The 22728-nt window shown below is 61.5% G+C and overlaps 1 protein-coding gene across 1 annotated transcript in view; it reads left to right on the top strand.

Annotated features, from left to right (window-relative positions):
• Positions 1-22728, top strand: part of EXD3 (exonuclease 3'-5' domain containing 3) — a 454860-nt gene that overhangs the window by 185035 nt on the left and 247097 nt on the right. The window contains exons 13-14 of the mRNA XM_068164114.1: positions 20876-21042; positions 22361-22499. Coding sequence (XP_068020215.1) covers positions 20876-21042; positions 22361-22499 — 306 coding nt within the window. The remainder of the gene's footprint in view (positions 1-20875; positions 21043-22360; positions 22500-22728) is intronic.

Below are 22728 nucleotides of genomic sequence, written 5' to 3'. Positions count from 1 at the left end.
CCTACAAAAGGCAGACACTCAGTCCTCGGTTGTGGGGCCGACAGAAGCTGTTGGAGCTCTGGAGCAAACCGGGTTTGCCCGCTGCGGCTGGCGGCGCTGCTGCGGCTGTGCGGCACGGGCAGGGCTGGCAGCCCCGGGCTGGAGGCAGGAGGGGGCAAAGTGCCCTCCAGAATCATTGAATCAACAGGGCTGGAAAAGACCTCAAAGATTATCAAGTCCAACCTGGCACCCAACACCTCATGCCTGCTAGACCATGGCCCCAAGTGCCACATCCAATCCCCTCTTGAACCCCTCCAGGGATGGGGACTCCACCACCTCCCTGGGCAGCACATTCCCATGGCCAATCTCTCTCTCTGGGAGGCTCCCTCTGACAGCCACTGCCTGCTAAGCACCTCCTGCAGAGCACTCCCACCAGCACTGCCCAGGCTGCTGCACTCCCCACAGGCACTCACACTGCAGGGATGCTGCTGGGCTCAGAAACCAACCTTCAGCTACCTGAGGAGCCTGCCTGAGCTCAGGAGTGCTGGGGAAGGCTGTGGATATCTGCAGGGTGGCCCTGCTGACTGACCCCTTGTCCCTGTCAGAGGTTCCCCAGAGCAGAGATTCTTGGCCCAGGTGCTCTGGCCACAGAAACCTCTCAGAAATAATCACAGGCTCACAGTCTCACAGAATCACCAAGTTGGAAGAGACCTCGAGGATCATCAAGTCCAAGCTGGCATCACAGACCTCATGACTAACCATGGCACCAAGTGCCACATCCAATCCCCTCCTGAACACCTCCAGGGATGGGGACTCCACCACCTCCCTGGGCAGCACATCCCAATGGCTAACAACTCTCTCAGTGAAGAACTTTCTTCTCACCTCCAGCCTGAACCTCCCCTGGCACAGCTTGAGACTATGTCCTCTTGTTCTGGTGCTGCTTGCCTTGGAGAAGAGCCCAACCCCCACCTGGCTACAACCTCCCTGCAGGGAGTTGGAGAGAGCAAGAAGGTCTCCCCTGAGCCTCCTCTCCTCCAGGCTAAGCAAGCCCAGCTCCTTCATCCCCATGGGAAGCTGCCCTCCTCACAGCTGCCTGTCCCAGCCTGGCTGGCCCAGGAGCTCTGCCCTCTGTGTCCTCTTCTCCAAGCAGAGGTGGCTGGAGGGCAGAGGAGGGGAGCAGAGCCCTGGCCGCGGTGCCAGCTGGCCGCAGGAGCGCGCAGGCAGTGCCTGTGCTTGCAGGCAGGGGGCAAGGTGTGGAGGATATCGATGGTAGGCAGGCAGGAAAACAAGAGGCAGGGCCTGAGCCTGCTGTCTGCTTTGCTGTGTGCCCTTCTGCTTCCAGTCTGGCATGCTTTGTGCTTCTCATAGGCTGCAGAAAGAGGCTGGGATTGGGCAGGGCAGCCACAGAGCAGCCAAGGTCAGCCTGGTCAGATGGGCTCAGGAAGGGTCACCTGCAAGGGGCTGCAGCAAGAGGATTGATTGGTGTGGAGCACTGGGGTCCCCCTGGCAGTTCTGCAGGACACAATCACTCTCAGATGTGTGGAAGGCAGCTTTCAAGCAGCTGCCAAGCTGGGTGAGCACAGCCAGGGCAGGGACATCTCTGAGGAGCAGGGCAGGGAAGCAGCTCTGCCTGCAGACATCCCTGCCACAGGGTTAGTGGTCAGATGGTATCAGAGGTACCTGCGTGAGGCTGGCAGTGTGGCATGGGACCTGCCAGGCTGCACTCCCTTCTCAGGTGGCAGATGGGGCCCAGAGGACAGCTCAAATGGCAGCAGGCAGCTGTGTTGTGGTGGTTGGAGTTATCCTGGCCTGGCAGAGGCCCTGGGAGGATGAGGCTCTGGTGCTCTGCTGCAGCTCTTTCAGCCTGCTCTGCTGTCCCTGGTGCTTTGGGGCTGCTCTGGCAGTTGTGCCCTCCCAGACTCAGCTTGGCTGGGGAGTGCCCAAGCAGCTGCTTTGTGCAGAGCCAGCCACAGCCTGCAGGTCTGCTCCATTCCACGTGGAAGCTGTGCCCATCTCTGTGAGGTGAGAGCTGCTGGGGGAGCTCTGAGGCCCTGATGCCACCCACAGGAGGCAGCCTCAGCTTGACCAGGGCAGGCTGGGGTGGCTGGGCAGGGCAGGGGCAGGCTGGGGTGGGTATCCTGAGCAGCTAGAGCCCAGGAGCCATGCACTGCTCAGTGATCCTACCAGCCAGAGGGCTTCTGCAGGCTGCTGGGCTGCAGCAGAGATAACCAGTGAGTAGAGTTTCACTGTTCTCTCAGGGTGCCTTGGCCCCAGGAGTAGCTCTCTGTGTGTTTGGAGCTGCTGCTAGGGAATTCCTTCTCCTCTGGAGCACAACAGGGTGAGGGTGCACAGCAACAGAGCTCTTTGTTTGGGGCAATAGCTAGGAGCAGAGTCAAGGAGCAGCTGAGAGACCTGGGGTTGTTTAGTCTGGAGAAGAGGAGGCTGAGGAAAGACCTCATAGCTCTCCTCAGCTCTCTGGAGTGAGGTGGGGGTTGGTCTCTTCTCCCTGTTATCAGGAGATAGGACAAGAGAAAATGGCCTGAAATTGTGCCAGGGGAGGCTGGGGTTGGACATTAGGAACAATTGAAAAGATGTCTTGTTCAACATCTCTGTGGGTGCCATGGACAGTGGCACTGAGTGCACCCTCAGCAGGGTTGCTGCTGACACCAAGCTGTGTGGGGCAGCAGACAGCTGGAGGGAAGGGATCCATCCAGAGGGACCTGGACAGGCTGGAGAGGTGGGCACAAGCCAACCTCAGGAGGTTCAACAAGACCAAGGGCAGGGTCCTGCAGCTGGGTCAAGGCAATCCCAGGCACAAATGCAGGCTGGGCAGGGACTGGCTGGAAAGCAGCCCTGAGGAGAGAGACTTGGGGGTGCTGGGGCAGGAGAAGCTCACCAGGAGCTCTCAGTGTGCACTTGCAGCCCAGAAAGCCAAGCAGAGCCTGGGCTGCAGCAGGAGAAGTGTGGCCAGCAGGGCAAGGGAGGTGATTCTCCCCCTCTGCTCAGCTCTGGGGAGACCCCACCTGGAGTCCTGCCTCCAGTTCTGGAGCCCCTATGGCAAGAGGGATCTGGAGGTGCTGGAAGGTGTCCAGAGCAGGGCCAGGAGGATGAGCAGAGGGCTGGAGCTGCTCTGCTGTGAGGACAGACTGAAGGAGTTGGGGCTGTTCAGTCTGGAGGAGAGAAGGCTCCCAGGTGACCTCATTGTGGCCTTCCAGGATCTGAAGGGGGCTCCAGGAAGGCTGGGGAGGGACTGCTCAGGATCTCAGGCAGTGATAGGACTAGGGGGAATGGAATGAAGCTGGAGGTGGGGAGATTGAGGCTGGAGGGGAGGAGGAAGTTCTTCCCCATGAGAGTGGTGAAGCCCTGGAATGGGTTGTGCAGGGAGGTGGTTGGGGCCCTGTCCCTGGAGGTGTTTAAGGCCAGGCTGGATGAGGCTGTGGCCAGCCTGATCTAGTGTGGGGTGTCCCTGCCCATGGCAGGGGGGCTGGGACTGGCTGATCCTTGTGGTCCCTTCCAACCCTGACTGATTCTGTGATACTGTGATACTATGATAGGTCTCTGGGGAGCACAGGCAGGCACCAAGTGATGTAACAGCATCTTGTGCCTAGGGGAATGTTAAAGCAGGGAGGAACAGGGCAGTAAAGGTAGCAGGCAAAGGAGAGATCTCCTGCTGGTGCTCAGCTGTTTGTAACATGGATGTGCTGAGGGCTGACATCCCATCAGGGCTGCCTGGGAGGGCTGATGCAGGAACCAGCCCCATCTGTGCCTGCCCCAGGGAGAGCATCACCTAACGCTGCAGCCACGCTCTGCTGCTGCCCAGGGAGCAGTGCAGGCTGCCTGTGTGCTGCACTGCTGGGCTGCCTGGGCTGGGAGCCTCCCAGTTAACAGCCCCACAGCTGTGTGGGAGGAACACATGGGGAAGCCCAAGCTGCAGTGTGTGCTGAATCTGAGCCAGCAGTGTGCTCAGGACGCCAGGAGGGCCAAGGGCATCCTGGCCTGCATCAGGAAGAGTGTGGCCAGCAGGAGCAGGGAAGTCCTTGTGCCCTGTGCTCAGCACTGCTGAGGCCACACCTTGAGTCTTGTGTCCAGTTCTGGGCTCCTCAGGTCAAGAAGGACATTGAGAGACTTGAAGGTGTCCAGAGAAGGGCAAGAAAGCTGGGGAGGGGTCTGGAGCACAGCCCTGTGAGGAGAGGCTGAGGGAGCTGGGGTTGCTTAGCCTGGAGAAGAGGAGGCTCAGGGGAGACCTCATTGCTCTCTGCAACTCCCTGCAGGGAGGTTGTAGCCAGGTGGGGGTTGGTGTCTTCTCCCAGGCAGCCAGCACCAGAACAAGAGGACACAGTCTCAAGCTGTGCCAGGGGAGGCTTAGGCTGGAGGTGAGGAAGAAATTCTTCCCAGACAGAGAGACTGGCCATTGGAATGTGCTGCCCAGGGAGGTGGTGGAGTCCCCATCCCTGGAGGTGTTCCAGAGGGGACTGGATGTGGCACTTGGTGCCATGGTTTAGTTGTCAGGAGGTGCTGGGTGCCAGCTTGGACTTGATGATCCCTGAGGTCTTTTCCAACCTTATTCATTCCATGATTGTGCTCTGTGAGTCTGTGTGGTGAATCACAAAGATCCTGCTGGAGCCTGCTGGGTGGCCATGGCAGCTGGGGATGGCCTTGCTGGTGCCAGGTGGGTGATGGCCTCCATGGTCTTAGAGACCCTCTCCAAACAGAGCAGTGCTGTGACTCCAAGCTCAGCCTTTGTTTTCTCTGCTACCTATCAACTAGTGTCCAAAACACTTAATAAAAGCCCAGCCAGAGATGTCTGGGGGGTGCTGGCAGCTGGGTTTGCTCCACAGCTCTGGACAGCTTGCTGGACCCCTTGCTGGAGTGTGGCTCTGCAGGGCCAAGCTGGGGGGGTCAGCAGCAGCTGAGGGGAGCTGGGGCTCTGCCTCCTGCCTCACTGGGGTATTCAGTATTCAGAATCACCAAGGCTGGCAGAGACCTCAAAGGTCATCGAGTCCAACCTGGCAGCACAGACCTCACGACTAGAGTAGGGAGGACACTGCTGCCCACTGCAGGCACAACCTTCCCATTGAGGGTCTGAGGCACTGCCAGCTCCTTTCAAAGCTCAGGAGCTCGGTGGCCGAGCAGCCTTCATGTGCAGGCACACTGAGAGCTGGGCAGTGAAGAAAGGGAACTGGAGAGAACACCCTGGGGGTGGGGGGAAACTCCTTTAAATCGTTTTGCCGTGCTGGAGATGGTTTGTGACCTTCCCCCCTGCAGCCAGGCAGGGCCAGCTCGCTGCTCAGCAGTGGGATTGCATTTCTGTCACCAGCAGCCTTTCATTCCACGGCACAGCTTCATCAGAAAGAGATTTGGGATGGTGTGAAAAAGAGGCTAATTGGCTTATGGCTGTAGGGTGAGAGGTCAGCGCTAGATTAAAGAGTTAAGAGCATCAGCGAAGCTGTTTGAGTGAGCTGCTGCACCCCGCGGTGCTGTGCTGCCCTCAGCCAGCCGGGAGGAGCGACCTAGGAGCAGGAAACAGAGCAGGGTCGTGCAGGAGCCCTCAAAGCTGCAGCAGGAGCCCTCAAAGCTGCAACAGGAGCCCTCAAAGCTGCACCAGGAGCCCTCAAAGCTGCAGCAGAAGCCCTGAAAGCTGCAGCAGGAGCCCTCAAAGCTGCACCAGGAGCCCTCGAAGGTGCAGCAGGAGCCCCCAAAACTGCACCAGGAGCCCTCAAAGCTGCACCAGCAGCCCTCGAAGCTGCACCAGGAGCCCTCAAAGCTGCACCAGCAGCCCCCAAAGCTGCACCAGGAGCCCCCAAAGCTGCAGCAGGAGCCCTCAAAGCTGCAGCAGGAGCCCTCGAAGCTGCACCAGGAGCCCCCAAAGCTGCAGCAGGAGCCCTCGAAGGTGCAGCAGGAGCCCTCAAAGCTGCAGCAGGAGCCCTTGAAGGTGCAGCAGGAGCCCTCAAAGCTGCAGCAGGAGCCCTCAAAGCTGCAGCAGGAGCCCTTGAAGGTGCAGCAGGAGCCCCCAAAGCTGCAGCAGGAGCCCCCAAAGCTGCAGCAGGAGCCTAATCTGGTCGTTCCCAGGGTGCCTGGCACTGACCCCACACTGCATCAGCTACAGCAGTGTGTTGCACGGAGCAGAAGTGGGGACAGCCTCACCTGAACCAAACAAATCCTCCTGTTCCTCTTGTGCCAAGACAAAGGGAGCCCTGTGAAGAGCACAAGCTGAGGCCTCTCCAGCAGGAGCAGGGCAAGGAAGGGGATGGGACACAGGGGTTGTTCCTGCACAGGAGAGGATGGATTCCCTGCTTTGAAACATACAGAACCACACAGTGGTTTGGGCTGGAAGGGAGCTCTAAGGCTCACCCAGTCCAGCCCCCTGCACCCAGCAGGGACATCCTCCACCAGATCAGGTTGTCCAGGGCCCTGTCCAGCCTCACCTTGAATATCTCCATGGCTGGAGCCCCCTGGGCAACCTGCTGCAGTGTTCCAGCAGCCTCCTGGGGCAGAACTTGTTCCTCACCTCCAATCTCAATCTGCTCTGCTCTCATTTCAAACCCTTGCCCCTGGGCCTGCCCCTGCAGGCCTTTGGGAGCAGTCCCTCTGCAGCCTGCTTGGAGCTCCTTCAGGAACTGGAAGGTCACTATTAGGTCTCCCTGAAGCCTCCCCTTCCCCAGGCTGAGCACCCCCAGCTCCCTCAGCCTGTCTTCTTCAACCCAGCATTAAGGCTGTGCTGATGTTCTGTTTGCAGACAGCCAACAGCATCCTCCTGCCCTGTGGTGGAGGTGCTGATGCAGGGGGCTACCCTCCCCCACTTCTGCTGAAGCCTTGAGCCTTGCACACACAGAGCCACATGCACAGATCCACTCTGATGCTCTTAGCCAGCCAGCAGCACAGCTGTCCCACAGGGCTCAGCCCAGATCAATCACAGAGTCACAGAGCTGTCAGGGTTAAAAGGGACCCCAAGGCTCAGCCAGCTCCAACCCCCTGCCATGGGCAGGGACACCTCACACCACAGCAGGTTGCTCACAGCCACCTCCAGCCTGGCTGCAAACACCTCCAGGCAGGAGGCTTCCACCACCTCCCTGGGCAACCTGTGCCAGGCTCTCACCACCCTCCTGGGGAACAACTTCTTCCTCACATCCAAGCTCAATCTCCCCACTTCCATTTCTGCTCCATCCCCCTCAGTCCTATCCCTCCCTGACACCCTCAGAAGTCCCTCCCCAGCTTTCTTGCAGCCCCCTGCAGATCCTGGAAGGCCACAACGAGGTCTCCTGGGAGCCTTCTCCTCTCCAGCCTGCACAACCCCAACTCCCTCAGCCTGGGCACCTGTCTGAGTGCCCCCAGAGGGAGGTGCTGGGCTCTAAAGGCTGGTGCCAGCCTGCTGCCTGGCACAGAGCTGGGGAGGGCACTTGCAGTGGAGAGTTTGGCTGCTTTGCCCTGTTCAGAGAGATTAGTTCAGCAGTGCCCTGCCAAGAGGAGCAGCACATGAACAGAGGACTGTTTGGAAACACAAGCAGTGCTTCCTGAGAGGGGAGGCATGTGCATGGGCAGGAGCAGGAGGCTGCCCTTGCCTTGCTCACCCTGCAGGAATGCCTCTCTCTGAGCCATGTGGCAATTATGGATTTAGCAAAGCAGGCCAGTGTGCCAGGGTGTGGATTGCAGAGCTCATTCAGGCAGCCCTCTCAAGCATTTCTCCTTCAGAACAGAAACCACTGGGAGTTTAAATGCACCAAAAGAGATGAAAGGAGAGAGAACTGGACTGCCAGGCTTGGCTGTTGGGGAGGCTCCTGCAGAGGTGCTTCTGGTTGCTGTGGCTCTGAGCCAGGGGAGGGCTGAGCATGCTGAGGTAGGAAGAAGTGGCAGCCTCTCTTTGTCCTGTGGGCACCTCCTGCTCCCAGACTAATGATGGGAAGAGTCCCTGCTCCTCTGCAGCATTTCCAGCCTCAGGAGCTTTGCTTACTCAGTCTGGAGACTTTGCTAAGCAGAAGAATGTCCCCTGGTGGGAATGCCACAGGAGCCTGTGCTTGGAGAGCAGGGAAGCCCAGCACACATTCCTCACGGGCCTGAGGCCAGCCTGAGCTGGAGCTGAGCCAGCACTGGAAACTGGAGCAGGGCAGAGCGAGGTTGGACATCAGGAGGCAGCTCTGCACAGGGAGGCTGGGGAAATACTGCAGCAGGCTGCCCAGGGAGGGGGCTGAGGCTCTGGCACTGCAGACATTCAAGCTCAGCCTGGCTGTGGCCCTGGGCAGCCTGCTCTGGCTGGAGCTGTCCCTGCTGCCTGCAGGGAGTTGGACAGGATGCCCTTGGAGGCTCCCTTCCAACCCAGTGCACTCTGTGACTCTGTGACTCTGTGAATCACAGAATCACCAAGGCTGAAAGAGACCTCTAAGATCACCAAGTCCAAGCTGGCACCACAGACCTCATGACCAAACCATGGCACCAAGTGCCACATCCAATCCCCTCCTGAACACCTCCAGGGATGGGGACTCCACCACCTCCCTGGGCAGCACATTCCCAGGGCCAATCTCTCTTGCTGGGAAGAATTTTCTCCTCACCTCCAGCCTAAACCTCCCCTGGCACAGCTTGAGACTGTGTCCTCTTGTTCTGGGGCTGCTTGCCTGGGAGAATGCCAGGAGCAGAACTGGGGAGAGCAGCAGGAGTGAGTGCAAGGCACAGCAAGGTGGGGGAGAGGAAAGAAATAGCTCATGGTGACCATCATGGAGCTCCAGCAGGGCCTGGAGAAGGGCTCTCAAAGGCAGGTCATGCTTAGAGGGGAAGCAGCATCTGAGAAGGGGCCTAAGAAGTCTGCTGTCAGTGAAGCTCAGGGCTGAGTTAGAAAGCAATCACCTTGCTGCCTCTGCCTCTTGGCAGTGAACAGAGGAGATCTGAAGTTAATTCTCCTCCAGAGCTTACAGCCTTTGAATTGAGGCAGTGATAGAGGGGAGACCTCTTGGATAGCAATCTTTCATGCAGCAATTTCCACAAGCAAAGTGCAGCTCTGAGGGGAGTTGCATCAGGAGTAGGTGCAGGCAGAGGAGCAAAGCCTCCTGGTGCAGGAGGACCCCAGGGAAACCTGCTGATCTGCAGCCAGGGGACTCCTGCCTTGCTGCTCAGCATCAGAACTCCTAAGGCAGTGGGCTTGAGAGGTAGGGGAGAAAGAGGAGAGGAGAGGAGAGGAGAGGAGAGGAGAGGAGAGGAGAGGAGAGGAGAGGAGAGGAGAGGAGAGGAGAGGAGAGGAGAGGAGAGGAGAGGAGAGGAGAGGGGAGGGGAGGGGAGGGGAGGGGAGGGGAGGGGAGGGGAGAGGAGGGGAGGGGAGGGGAGGGGAGGGGAGGGGAGGGGAGGGGAGGGGAGGGGAGGGGAGAGGAGAGGAGAGGAGAGGAGAGGAGAGGAGAGGAGAGGAGAGGAGAGGGGAGGGGAGGGGAGGGGAGGGGAGGGGAGGGGAGGGGAGGGGAGGGGAGGGGAGGGGAGGGGAGGGGAGGAGAGGAGAGGAGCTGCCAGTTGTCTTCAGTGCCCTGAGTTCTTGGCCTGAGACAAAGCATCCACTGTGCTGAGGAGCTGCTACTTTGTGCTCTCAAAGAGCTTGGCCAGTTTCCCCATCCTCATTCATCTTCAGCCTTGCCAAGTGCTGGAGTGCTCCCAGACAGTCTCTGCAGCCTGCCATGGGGGGAGCAGGAGGTGTGAGAAAGCTGCCAGTGGATCCACACTGTGCTTTGGGCATCCAGAGCAAGCCCCTGGGCTGTGCTGGTCCCTGGGATGAAGACTACCCAGCAGCTCCGGGGCCAGGCTCGGGTCAGAGAGCAGAGGACAGGGCCTGCAGGGGGAGGCACAGCCTCAGCACATTGCAGGGCAGAGGAGGAGAGGGAAATGGTCTCTGCAAAGGCAAGCAGGGTGCAGTGACCTTGCTCTGCTGGGTAAGGAGCTGTGGTTTGGGGCTCTGGGGATGCCAGGTCAGTACTTCTCTCTCCAAAGGTATTTCAGTAGGCTTCCCCTGACTCTGCAGCTCATTAAAGACAGACCTGAGGCATTCCCTGGGCAAGGAGTGGAGGGCAGAGCAGGCACTGCAGCTGAATGCACCCTGGCCTCGTGTCAGCAGCCCTGGCGCTGCTGTGGGATGTGGCTGAGGGGAGGGAGGTAATTGTGGTTTGAATGGGAAGTTCTCATCCTCTCCCTGGCAAAGCCCCAGGCAGCCAGGCCACAGCTACACTGCTGAACAAGACCTGGCACTGACCTGGGACCCTGAGGCTGACCTGTGGCACCACAGCCCCAGGCTGCCTCCCCTCCTGCAGCCTGCTCTGCAGCCTGCAGTGACAGCAGCAGAGGGATGGCATCCCCTCAGCAGTGCCACAGCAGAGGGGGCAGAGCAGGCAGCAGGGCTAGTGGCTCAGAGCAGGACTTCAGTGGCTGCAGTTGTGTGTGCTGAGCAGCATGGAGCCCCTGGCAGTGCTGGAGCAGCACAGAGCCCCTGGCAGTGCTGGAGAGCAGCACGGAGCCCCTGGCAGTGCTGGAACAGCATGGAGCCCCTGGCAGTGCTGGAGAGCAGCATGGAGCCCCTGGCAGTGCTGGAGAGCAGCATGGAGCCCCTGGCAGTGCTGGAGAGCAGCATGGAGCCCCTGGCAGTGCTGGAGCAGCATGGAGCCCCTGGCAGTGCTGGAGAGCAGCATGGAGCCCCTGGCAGTGCTGGAGCAGCATGGAGCCCCTGGCAGTGCTGGAGAGCAGCATGGAGCCATTGGCAGTGCTGGTGAGCAGCATGGAGCCCCTGGCAGTGCTGGAGCAGCATGGAGCCCCTGGCAGTGCTGGAGAGCAGCATGGAGCCATTGGCAGTGCTGGTGAGCAGCATGGAGCCCCTGGCAGTGCTGGAGAGCATCATGGAGCCCCTGGCAGTGCTGGAGAGCAGCACAGAGCCCCTGGCAGTGCTGGAGCAGCATGGAGCCCCTGGCAGTGCTGGAGAGCAGCATGGAGCCCCTGGCAGTGCTGGAGAGAAGCATGGAGCCCCTGGCAGTGCTGGAGAGCAGCATGGAGCCCCTGGCAGTGCTGGAGAGCAGCATGGAGCCCCTGGCAGTGCTGGTGGGCAGCATGGAGCCCCTGGCAGTGCTGGTGGGCAGCATGGAGCCCCTGGCAGTGCTGGAGAGCAGCATGGAGCCCCTGGCAGTGCTGGAGCAGCATGGAGCCCCTGGCAGTGCTGGAGAGCAGCATGGAGCCCCTGGCAGTGCTGGAGAGCAGCATGGAGCCATTGGCAGTGCTGGAGAGCAGCATGGAGCCATTGGCAGTGCTGGAGAGCAGCATGGAGCCCCTGGCAGTGCTGGAGCAGCATGGAGCCCCTGGCAGTGCTGGAGAGCAGCATGGAGCCCCTGGCAGTGCTGGAGAGCAGCATGGAGCCATTGGCAGTGCTGGAGAGCAGCATGGAGCCACTGGCAGTGCTGGAGCAGCATGGAGCCCCTGGCAGTGCTGGAGAGCAGCACAGAGCCCCTGGCAGTGCTGGAGCAGCAGGGAGGCCCTGGCAGTGCTGGAGAGCAGCACAGAGCCCCTGGCAGTGCTGGAGCAGCAGGGAGCCCCTGGCAGTGCTGGAGAGCAGCATGGAGCCCCTGGCAGTGCTGGAGAGCAGCACAGAGCCCCTGGCAGTGCTGGAGCAGCATGGAGCCCCTGGCAGTGCTGGTGAGCAGCATGGAGCCCCTGGCAGTGCTGGAGAGCAGCATGGAGCCCCTGGCAGTGCTGGTGAGCAGCATGGAGCCCCTGGCAGTGCTGGTGAGCAGCATGGAGCCCCTGGCAGTGCTGGAGAGCAGCATGGAGCCCCTGGCAGTGCTGGTGAGCAGCATGGAGCCCCTGGCAGTGCTGGAGAGCAGCATGGAGCCCCTGGCAGTGCTGGTGGGCAGCATGGAGCCCCTGGCAGTGCTGGTGGGCAGCATGGAGCCCCTGGCAGTGCTGGAGAGCAGCAGGGAGCCCCTGGCAGTGCTGGAGAGCAGCATGGAGCCCCTGGCAGTGCTGGTGGGCAGCATGGAGCCCCTGGCAGTGCTGGTGGGCAGCATGGAGCCCCTGGCAGTGCTGGTGGGCAGCATGGAGCCCCAGGCAGTGCTGGAGCAGCATGGAGCCCCTGGCAGTGCTGGAGAGCAACATGGAGCCCCTGGCAGTGCTGGTGAGCAGCATGGAGCCCCTGGCAGTGCTGGAGAGCAGCATGGAGCCCCTGGCAGTGCTGGAGAGCAGCAGGGAGCCCCTGGCAGTGCTGGAGCAGCATGGAGCCATTGGCAGTGCTGGAGAGCAGCATGGAGCCCCTGGCAGTGCTGGAGAGCAACATGGAGCCCCTGGCAGTGCTGGTGAGCAGCATGGAGCCATTGGCAGTGCTGGAGCAGCATGGAGCCCCTGGCAGTGCTGGAGCAGCATGGAGCCCCTGGCAGTGCTGGAGAGCAGCATGGAGCCCCTGGCAGTGCTGGAGAGCAGCACAGAGCCCCTGGCAGTGCTGGAGAGCAGCATGGAGCCCCTGGCAGTGCTGGAGAGCAGCATGGAGCCATTGGCAGTGCTGGAGAGCAGCATGGAGCCCCTGGCAGTGCTGGTGAGCAGCATGGAGCCCCTGGCAGTGCTGGAGAGCAGCATGGAGCCACTGGCAGTGCTGGAGAGCAGCATGGAGCCCCTGGCAGTGCTGGAGAGCAGCATGGAGCCCCTGGCAGTGCTGGAGAGCAGCATGGAGCCCCTGGCAGTGCTGGAGCAGCTTGGAGCCACTGGCAGTGCTGGAGCAGCATGGAGCCCCTGGCAGTGCTGGAGCAGCATGGAGCCCCTGGCAGTGCTGGTGAGCAGCATGGAGCCCCTGGCAGTGCTGGAGCAGCATGGAGCCCCTGGCAGTGCTGGAGAGCAGCATGGAGCCCCTGGCAGTGCTGGTGGGCAGCATGGAGCCATTGGCAGTGCTGGAGCAGCATGGAGCCCCTGGCAGTGCTGGAGAGCAGCATGGAGCCCCTGGCAGTGCTGGTGAGCAGCATGGAGCCCCAGGCAGTGCTGGAGCAGCATGGAGCCCCTGGCAGTGCTGGAGAGCAACATGGAGCCCCTGGCAGTGCTGGTGAGCAGCATGGAGCCATTGGCAGTGCTGGAGAGCAGCATGGAGCCATTGGCAGTGCTGGAGAGCAGCATGGAGCCCCTGGCAGTGCTGGTGAGCAGCAGGGAGCCCCTGGCAGTGCTGGAGAGCAGCATGGAGCCCCTGGCAGTGCTGGAGAGCAGCAGGGAGCCCCTGGCAGTGCTGGAGCAGCATGGAGCCATTGGCAGTGCTGGAGAGCAGCATGGAGCCCCTGGCAGTGCTGGAGAGCAGCATGGAGCCCCTGGCAGTGCTGGAGAGCAGCATGGAGTCCCTGGCAGTGCTGGAGAGCAGCACAGAGCCCCTGGCAGTGCTGGAGACAGCATGGAGCCCCTGGCAGTGATGGAGAGCAGCATGGAGCCCCTGGCAGTGATGGAGAGCAGCAGGGAGCCCCTGGCAGTGCTGGAGACAGCATGGAGCCCCTGGCAGTGATGGAGAGCAGCATGGAGCCCCTGGCAGTGATGGAGAGCAGCATGGAGCCCCTGGCAGTGCTGGAGAGCAGCAGGGAGCCCCTGGCAGTGATGGAGAGCAGCATGGAGCCCCTGGCAGTGCTGGAGCAGCATGGAGCCCCTGGCAGTGCTGGAGAGCAGCATGGAGTCCCTGGCAGTGCTGGTGAGCAGCATGGAGCCCCTGGCAGTGCTGGTGAGCAGCATGGAGCCCCTGGCAGTGCTGGAGAGCAGCATGGAGCCCCTGGCAGTGCTGGTGGGCAGCATGGAGCCCCTGGCAGTGCTGGAGAGCAGCATGGAGCCCCTGGCAGTGCTGGTGGGCAGCATGGAGCCCCTGGCAGTGCTGGAGAGCAGCATGGAGCCACTGGCAGTGCTGGTGGGCAGCATGGAGCCCCTGGCAGTGCTGGAGCAGCATGGAGCCACTGGCAGTGCTGGAGAGCAGCATGGAGCCCCTGGCAGTGCTGGTGAGCAGCATGGAGCCCCTGGCAGTGCTGGAGCAGCACGGAGCCCCTGGCAGTGCTGGTGAGCAGCATGGAGCCCCTGGCAGTGCTGGAGCAGCATGGAGCCCCTGGCAGTGCTGGAGAGCAGCATGGAGCCCCTGGCAGTGCTGGAGAGCAGCATGGAGCCCCTGGCAGTGCTGGTGAGCAGCATGGAGCCCCTGGCAGTGCTGGAGCAGCATGGAGCCCCTGGCAGTGCTGGAGAGCAGCATGGAGCCCCTGGCAGTGCTGGAGAGCAGCATGGAGCCACTGGCAGTGCTGGAGAGCAGCATGGAGCCCCTGGCAGTGCTGGTGAGCAGCATGGAGCCCCTGGCAGTGCTGGAGCAGCACGGAGCCCCTGGCAGTGCTGGTGAGCAGCATGGAGCCCCTGGCAGTGCTGGAGCAGCATGGAGCCCCTGGCAGTGCTGGAGAGCAGCATGGAGCCCCTGGCAGTGCTGGTGAGCAGCATGGAGCCCCTGGCAGTGCTGGAGCAGCATGGAGCCCCTGGCAGTGCTGGAGCAGCATGGAGCCCCTGGCAGTGCTGGAGAGCAGCATGGAGCCCCTGGCAGTGCTGGAGCAGCATGGAGCCCCTGGCAGTGCTGGAGCAGCATGGAGCCCCTGGCAGTGCTGGAGAGCAGCATGGAGCCATTGGCAGTGCTGGAGAGCAGCATAGAGCCATTGGCAGTGCTGGAGAGCAGCATGGAGCCCCTGGCAGTGCTGGAGAGCAGCATGGAGCCCCTGGCAGTGCTGGAGAGCAGCATAGAGCCATTGGCAGTGCTGGAGAGCAGCATAGAGCCATTGGCAGTGCTGGAGAGCAGCATGGAGCCCCTGGCAGTGCTGGAGCAGCATGGAGTCCCTGGCAGTGCTGGAGAGCAGCATGGAGCCCCTGGCAGTGCTGGAGAGCAGCATGGAGCCACTGGCAGTGCTGGAGAGAAGCATGGAGCCAACTGGTCAGGGACCAGTTGGCTTTGAGCTTTGCCTTGGTCCCTCCCAGCGATAGCCTAACTTAGCCTCCTCTGCCTTGCCTCTCGGGAGGCTGGAAGTGGAGGCTCCTGATTCCCAAGGCTGGGGCTAGGAGGTGTGAACATGCCCCAGAGAGCCAGAGTGCCAAGGCTTTGTTGAGAGGCAGAAGAGAGAGCACTTCCCCCCCAGTGCTGTGGGAATGGGCTCAGCGCAGCGGCGTGGCTCCGGCGGTGACGCACGGATGCTGTCGGAGAGCCGCTCCTCGGGGCTGTGGATGGAGCCTGCTTTGTTCTGCTCAGCTCATAAATCACTGAGCAGCACTGCCTGAGAGCAGGCAGCAGCTCTGCTGGGCAGAGCTCACAGCTTTCTCAGGCTGCTGCCTTGGTGCCTGGGCCCCGGTGAGCAGCCTGCTGCCCTCCCAGGAAACCCTCCTCAGGAGTGTGGCTGCAGCTGGCAGCCTGCCCCCGAGTGCCAGCTTTGGGGCATGCCCAGGAGCCAGGAGCCTTCTCTCCCAGGACACCCCACGAGTGTCCTGCAGCGTCTGCCTGGAGCACAGGCTGAGGGAGCTGGGGCTGTGCAGCCTGCAGAGGAGAAGGCTCCAGGGGGACCTCAGAGCTGCTGCCAGGAGCTGAAGGGATCCTGCAGGAAGGCTGCAGAGAGACTTCTGCTGAGGGGGTCTGGAGCCAGGCCCAGGGGGAATGGTTTGGAGCTGAGGCAGAGCAGGGTTAGAGTGGAGCTGAGGAAGAAGTTCTTCAGTGTGAGGCTGGGGAGACTCTGGCACAGGCTGCCCAGGGAGGCTGTGGCTGCCTCCTGCCTGGGGGTGTTCCAGGCCAGGCTGGATGAGGCCTTGGGCAGCTGAGTCTGGATGAGAGGAGCCCCTGCCCATGGGGGTTGGTGTAGATGATCCCTGTAGTCCTTCCCAACCTGAACCACTCCATGGGCTTGCACTGCAGCAAGGAACTGATGTCATTTTCTTCATGTAACCAATTCCTTTCCCTCCCTAGGGACTGAGGCCAAGATCCTCCTGCACTGTTCCAGGCCAGGCTGGATGTGGCCTTGGGCAGCTGAGTCTAGCTGGGAGCTGTCCCTGCCCGTGGCAGGGGGTTGGGGTGGATGATCCCTGAGGTCCCTTCCAGCCTGAGCCATGCTGTGACTCTGTGCACAGATCAAGTGATGCTGACTCCAAACCAGAAACCCTGTTCAGTGCCAGGGCCCTGCCCCAGGAGCACTTCCAGGGAGCTTTCAGCAGAGCTCTCTGCACTGTACCTGCAGCACCACCCCCGGGGGCCTCCCACAGCCCAGCTTGCCTTTGCCTCTTTCCCAGCTGCTGGCTCTGAAACCCTCTGCTGGACATCTTCTCTACCCCAGCAGGATTCTTGTGCTGCTGTTGAGCCTGGGAGGGCCTGGCCAAGCCTTCCAGGTGCCACACTGCAGGGTGGCTGCAGCCAGGCAGGGTGGCTGGGGGGTGACTGCCCTGGCTGCTGGGAGGCTCTGGGGGCAGGCAGAGAATTGAATCAGACAGAAATGAGGCTTCAGACCTACAGATCAGAGTCCTCTGGGGCTGTCTAGGGGGACTCCCAAACCAGATACTGGATGTTTGGGGCCAGTGTTGGTGGTGGCCAGGGAGGAAGTGCTGCTGCTGTGGGTTGAGGTGAGGACTCTGCCATGGGGAGCTGTGTGGAGCACTCCTCTGGGGCAGAACAGGATCTACAGGCAGGGAAGCTGCAGCAGGCGTCTTGGAGAGCTTTAATCAGGGCTCGGGGGTGGTGTCAGGAGTCTGTGTGTGTGCCTGGGGATTAAAGGGCCTGTGAGGTGTCTGGAAGGCAGAGGGGGCTGCAAACAAGCCTCCTGGTGCAGATCATCTGTGCCTGCTGCGAGGTGGGGCTGATGCTGATCAGCGCAAGTGCTGCCAGCTTCCTCTTGCAAAGCCTTCACTGGCCGGGAACAAAGCCCGTGGAATGTCATCCCTTTGTCTCCACATCGCTGCCGCTTTCCCTGGGGCCGAAGCTGCCACATTCCTGCTGCTGGCAGAGCTGTGCTGCTCCAGCACGCTCAGGGCTTCCGCAGGGGAAAGCCACCGGAGCTATTTGCCGGTTCAGAATGCAGGAGGTAACATCCCTGGAGAGGTTAACCTTCCTCCCCGAGCTGTCTCTGTGGTTGAAAGAGTAAACCTCTGAGCATTAAAACACTAACAAAAAGCTCTGCAGCTCATCCTTCCCAGCAGTGAAGCTGGCAGGGAGATTTATTAAGCCCTGGCTGTGGCTGAGCCGAAGGGAGACCCAGCCCCAAAGGCTCGCTCTGTGTCCTGGGATGGAGGCAGAAAGGCACAGGGGCAGCTGGAGGGGGGAAGGGATTGCTCTCTGGTGATGCTCCTCAGAAAATCCTCTGCTGGGGAGGGAGTCTGAGAAGTGGCTTTGGCAAATGCAGCAGCAGTTAGCCAACCCTCCTGCCCATGTCAGGTGCTGCACATGGTAGGAGCTCAGCTGCATGAGGCAGAGATGCACAAAGGATCAGCGCTGGCAGGGCTGGGAGGAGATGCAGAGGGCAAGGAGTGTTCTCAGCACAGATTATCCTCTCCTGCTCTGCCCCTGCCCTCAGCTCCCTCTCCTGCTCCTGTCCCTCACTGAGCCCCTGGCAAGTCCCTGGAGCCCTGTCCCCCTGGCTCCTTGCTGTGCCACCAGCCCCTTGGGAGCAGCAGTGAGGATGCCTCTCCACATCTGCAGGAGCAGCACTGTGCTCTGGCAGAGGCCCAGGGGTGCAGCCCTCGTGCTGAGGCAGCAGTTTGTGAGCAGGCTTCCTGTGTGAGCTACCTGAGATGCCAAATTTCTCTCTGCCTTTCCTCCCAGGCCTCTCCCCCTCCTGCACCTCTCTGGGCTGGGTCACTCTTCTCTTTCTGCTTTCCTTTCTCCTTGCCTTTTGCCTTGGGGCCATCAACAGCTTTGCTTCCCGATCTCTGCACAGGGTGTCTGCTTTGAAGAGAGCTTCACACCTTGCAGTTACTGAAGGAATGTGAGGAATGAGGCCCATGGGCCCAGCCTGCCACCCAGCAGGGCTGTGTTTGGACTTGCTGTGCAGGGGCAAGGTGCCTCCAGTCCCTGGGAGAGGACCCTGAGCCTGCAAGTGCTGTGTGATGGGCAGCCAAGGGGAGAGAGCAGAGGGCTGTGCACAGGAACCCTAAGAGCACTGCAGTGGAAGATCCTGGCTGGCAGTGATAGCCACAGTGACACATGGGTGTGATGGGTGACCACTGGATGGATAAGGAACTGGCTTGATGGCTGCACCCAAAGCATGGCTGTCCATGGCTCCAGGGCCCAGAGGAGGCCAGGGACAAGCAGAGTCCCTCAGGGATCAGTCCTGGGACCAGGGTGGTTCAACATCTCTGTGGGTGCCATGGCCAGTGGCACTGAGTGCACCCTCAGCAGGTTTGCTGCTGACACCAAGCTGTGTGGTGCAGCAGACAGGCTGGAGGGAAGGGATCCATGCAGAGGGACCTGGACAGGCTGGAGAGGTGGGCACAAGCCAACCTCAGGAGGTTCAACAAGAGCAAGGGCAGGGTCCTGCAGCTGGGTGGAGGCAATCCCAGGCACAAAGCCAGGCTGGGCAGGGACTGGCTGGAGAGCAGCCCTGAGGAGAGAGCCTTGGGGGTGCTGGGGGAGGAGAAGCTCCCCAGGAGCTCTCAGTGTGCACTTGCAGCCCAGAAAGCCAAGCAGAGCCTGGGCTGCAGCAGGAGAAGTGTGGCCAGCAGGGCAAGGGAGGTGATTCTCCCCCTCTGCTCAGCTCTGGGGAGACCCCACCTGGAGTCCTGCCTCCAGTTCTGGAGCCCCTATGGCAAGAGGGATCTGGAGGTGCTGGGAGGTGTCCAGAGCAGGGCCAGGAGGATGAGCAGAGGGCTGGAGCTGCTCTGCTGTGAGCACAGACTGAAGGAGTTGGGGCTGTTCAGTCTGGAGAAGAGAAGGCTCCCAGGTGACCTCATTGTGGCCTTCCAGGATCTGCAGGGGGCTCCAGGAAGGCTGGGGAGGGACTGCTCAGGATCTCAGGCAGTGATAGGACTAGGGGGAATGGAATGAAGCTGGAGGTGGGGAGATTGAGGCTGGAGGGGAGGAGGAAGTTCTTCCCCATGAGAGTGGTGAAGCCCTGGAATGGGTTGTGCAGGGAGGTGGTTGGGGCCCTGTCCCTGGAGGTGTTTAAGCCCAGGCTGGCTGAGGCTGTGGCCAGGCTGATCTAGTGTGGGGTGTCCCTGCCCATGGCAGGGGGGTTGGGACTGGCTGAGCCTTGTGGTCCCTTCCAACCCTGACTGATTCTATGATACTATGCTACTATGATCCTCAGCTGCCATGGGGAGTTTCAGCTCGTCCTAGCAACCCACCCACTGCTCCAGCCCCCAGGGCCTTCTCTCTCCATCTTACAGCCAAGGGGCTGGGGGATGGAGCACTGGGTGGGCAAGGAGCTGGCTGGCTGGCTGCACTCAAAGATCAACAGCTCCATGTCCATGCTGGGGACCACTGACACCTAAGGTGGTTGGTTGCCCCTCTGGCTGAAGCAGTCATCACTTCTGGTGTGCACAGAGGCCCTGAGCAGGCACAAAGGGAGGAATCTCTTGCACCCAACCCCTGGCTCCTGCCAGCCGGAGCTCCAGCTTGCTTTTGTGATCAGTGGGGACAAGGAAGGGCTTCCAGAGCAGATATTGTACAACCCATTTCTGACACAGGGTGACACCACTGACACCCTGGAGCCACCTGCAGCACTGGCTGGGCCTGGGGTGTGCTGCAGGAGGGACCTGCTGGGCCAGCCACACAGCAGCAGCTGCAGAGGGGCTGGAAGCTGATGGCTGAGCCTCTTCCTCCCTGGGAGCTCCAGAGGCTGTCCCTCAGGCAAGCTCTGCTGATGTGTCCTGCCTGTAAGCAGTGTGCCACTGGCCATCCCCAGGGCCAGGGCAGGTGCTCCCAGGCTGCAGGGGGCACACCTGGAGACTAAGCCCCATCCTATTGCCTCTCCCAGGACACCAACTCACAGCACCACTTCAGGGCTCTGTGCAGGCACAGATTGTGGCTGGACCAGTCCCAACTCTGCCCCTTCCACCACTAGCTGCTTACAAGCCCAAAGACCTCTGCTGTCTGCTCCTTCCCAGGGTCTGGTTTAGCTCAGTGTGATTGGTAGCTGAGCAGATATCCTCCTAGTCAGCAGCCAGGCTCCAGGGTGGTTTGCCACACTCAAGTGCAGTGCTCAGCTCTGGGCCCTCCCTGCAGGAAGGACATTGAGGGGCTGGAGCCTGTCCAGAGCAGGGCAGCCAGGCTGGAGAAGGGCCAGGAGGAGGGGCTGAGGGAGGTGGAGGTGTTCAGGCTGGAGAAGAGGAGGCTGAGGGAGACCTCACTGCTCTCTACAGCTCCCTGCAGGGAGGTTGGAGTGAGGAGGGGGCAGCCTCTGCTCCTTGGTGCCAAGGGCCAGGAGCAGAGGCAATGGCTCCAAGCTGCCCCAGGGGAGGCTCAGGCTGGAGCTCAGGAAATCTTTCTGCCCTGGAAGGGATCTCAGCCATTGGCAGAGGCTGCCCAGGGCAGTGCTGCAGTGCCCATCCCTGGGGGGGTTCCAGCAGCTGTGGGCCTGGTGCTCAGGGCCATGGTTTGGTGCTGAGCCTGCAGTGCTGGGCTGAGGGCTGGGCTGGCTGAGCCTGGAGGCCTCTTCAGCTGCATGTTTGCTGGGATGCTGTGATTGTTCCAGCCCTGTTTCTCTGGGCTTGCCCCTGCAGAGTGCTGTTGCTCCCTGCTGTCAGTGCCCCCAGGCAGCCTGCTGAGCTCCCAGCACAGCTCTGTGCCCTGCAGCCCGGGCAGCTCCCGGCAGCTTGGCACAAACCCCCTGGGGCCATTCCTGTCCTTGCCCGGCATCCCTGGGGGCTGCTGCCTCCTGAAAGGGGTAGGAAGACCCCTGGTGAGAGTGGCCCTGACCATCTTCCTTCCCTCTTCTTGCCCTGCCAGAGCACAGTTGGGGAGAACCCCTGGCTGCAGGGCCGCCTGGCGCAGCTGCTGCTCAGCCACTGCGACGCCAGCACCGCCGCGCGCTGCGCCCTGCGCTGCCGCCTGCCGCCCCGGCTGCTGCCCCCGCCGCTGGCTGCCCAGCTCCAGCGCCTCCACAGCCAAGGCTGGTAAGTGCCCTGCTGGTGCCTCTTCAGGGCAGCCTACCTGCAGGGAGGTTGCAGCCAGGAGGGGGTTGGGCTCTTCTCCCAGGCCCCCAGCAGCAGAACAAGAGGACACAGTCTCAAGCTGTGCCAGGGGAGGTTCAGGCTGGAGGGGAGGAGAAAGTTCTTCCCAGAGAGAGTTGTTGGCCACTGGGATGTGCTGCCCAGGGAGGTGGTGGAGTCCCCATCCCTGGAGGTGTTCCAGAGGGGATTGGATGTGGCACTTGGTGCCATGGTTTCATAGTATCACAGAGTCAGTCAGGGTTGGAAGGGAGCACAAGGATCAGCCAGTCCCAACCCCCCTGCCATGGGCAGGGACACCCCACACTAGATCAGGCTGCCCACAGCCTCATCCAGCCTGGCCTTAAACACCTCCAGGGACAGGGCCCCAACCATCTCCCCCAGAATATACTCAGTTGCAAGAGCCCTTCAGGCTCACCCAGCCCAGCCCTCAGCCCAGCACTGCAGGCTCAGCACCAAACCATGGCCCTGAGCACCAGGCCCACAGCTGCTGGAACTCCCCCAGGGATGGGCACTGCAGCACTGCCCTGGGCAGCCTCTGCCAATGGCTGAGATCCCTTCCAGGGCAGAAAGATTTCCTGAGCTCCAGCCTGAGCTTCCCCTGGGGCAGCCTGGAAGCATTGCCTCTGCTCCTGGCCCTTGGCACCAAGGAGCAGAGGCTGCCCCCTCCTCACTCCAACCTCCCTGCAGGGAGCTGTGGAGAGCAGTGAGGTCTCCCTCAGCCTCCTGCAGAAGGTGGTGGAGGAGCAGCTGGATAGCAGCACTCTGTGAAGCCTTCCCAAGCCATCACACTGGAGCATGATGAGGCAGGCTCACCCCTTCCCACCTGCCAGTGGCCCTGGCATGGAGCTGCCCAGGAGGCTCTTTCTGAGGCAGTTTGTGCTGTGGGCAGGTGTGGAGCTGCTTGGGGCACAGTGCTGGTGCAGGCTGCCTGCCCTGGCGTGAGTTACACCATGGGGGCTCACAGTGACTCTGTAATGTTGGCTCTGGCAGTGGCAGCAGCTGCCCAGCACTGGCATCCAGGCTGCATCAGTGCTGGGGAAGAGAGGCCTTGGACACAGAGCCATGTGTGTGTCAGGAGGAGGAGAGGATGAGCCAGGATGAAAGAGATGGGAGGCAAAGTGAGGAGAGGGCAGGAGGAGCTGAGTGGCCTGAGACAAGAGAGGGCCAGGGTGAAACAAGGGCCTGGAGGCTTCCTGATGGTCCTGCAGCCCAGGAGGCTCACACTGCATGGCCTGAAGCTCTTGCCTCTGGTTCTGTGCAGGGTGGAAGAGGCCTCAGCAGCAGGCCCTGATGTGGAGAGGAGGAAGCAGCACTACTACCAGCTGCCTATCCCACGGGCAAGCATCCACCTCCTGCAGACCTGGGAGGAGACTCTGCAGTGCTGGGAGAAGGTGCTGCAGGTGAGGGAGGGTCACCTGGGGAGGGAGGGACACCTGGGGAGGGAGGGACACCTGGGGAGGGAGGGTCACCTGGGGGTGCTCTGTGCAGGGTCAAGCAGCAGGAACTCCATGGCAGCTGCCCCCTCCCCAGATCCCAAGCAGCTCCTTGCTGGGCTCCTGGGGGTCACTGTGCCAGGGAAGGCCCTGCAGGGGCTCCCTGGATGTGCTGTGCAAGCTCCTTGTGTCTGTA

This window comes from Melanerpes formicivorus, unplaced genomic scaffold (genome assembly GCF_026170545.1).
Source record: "Melanerpes formicivorus ecotype bairdi unplaced genomic scaffold, bMelFor1.0.p_v2 SCAF_77, whole genome shotgun sequence".
Taxonomy (NCBI): domain Eukaryota; kingdom Metazoa; phylum Chordata; class Aves; order Piciformes; family Picidae; genus Melanerpes; species Melanerpes formicivorus.
The sequence above is the reverse complement of the archived record's forward strand: the minus strand, read 5'-3'. Positions and strand labels throughout refer to the sequence as shown.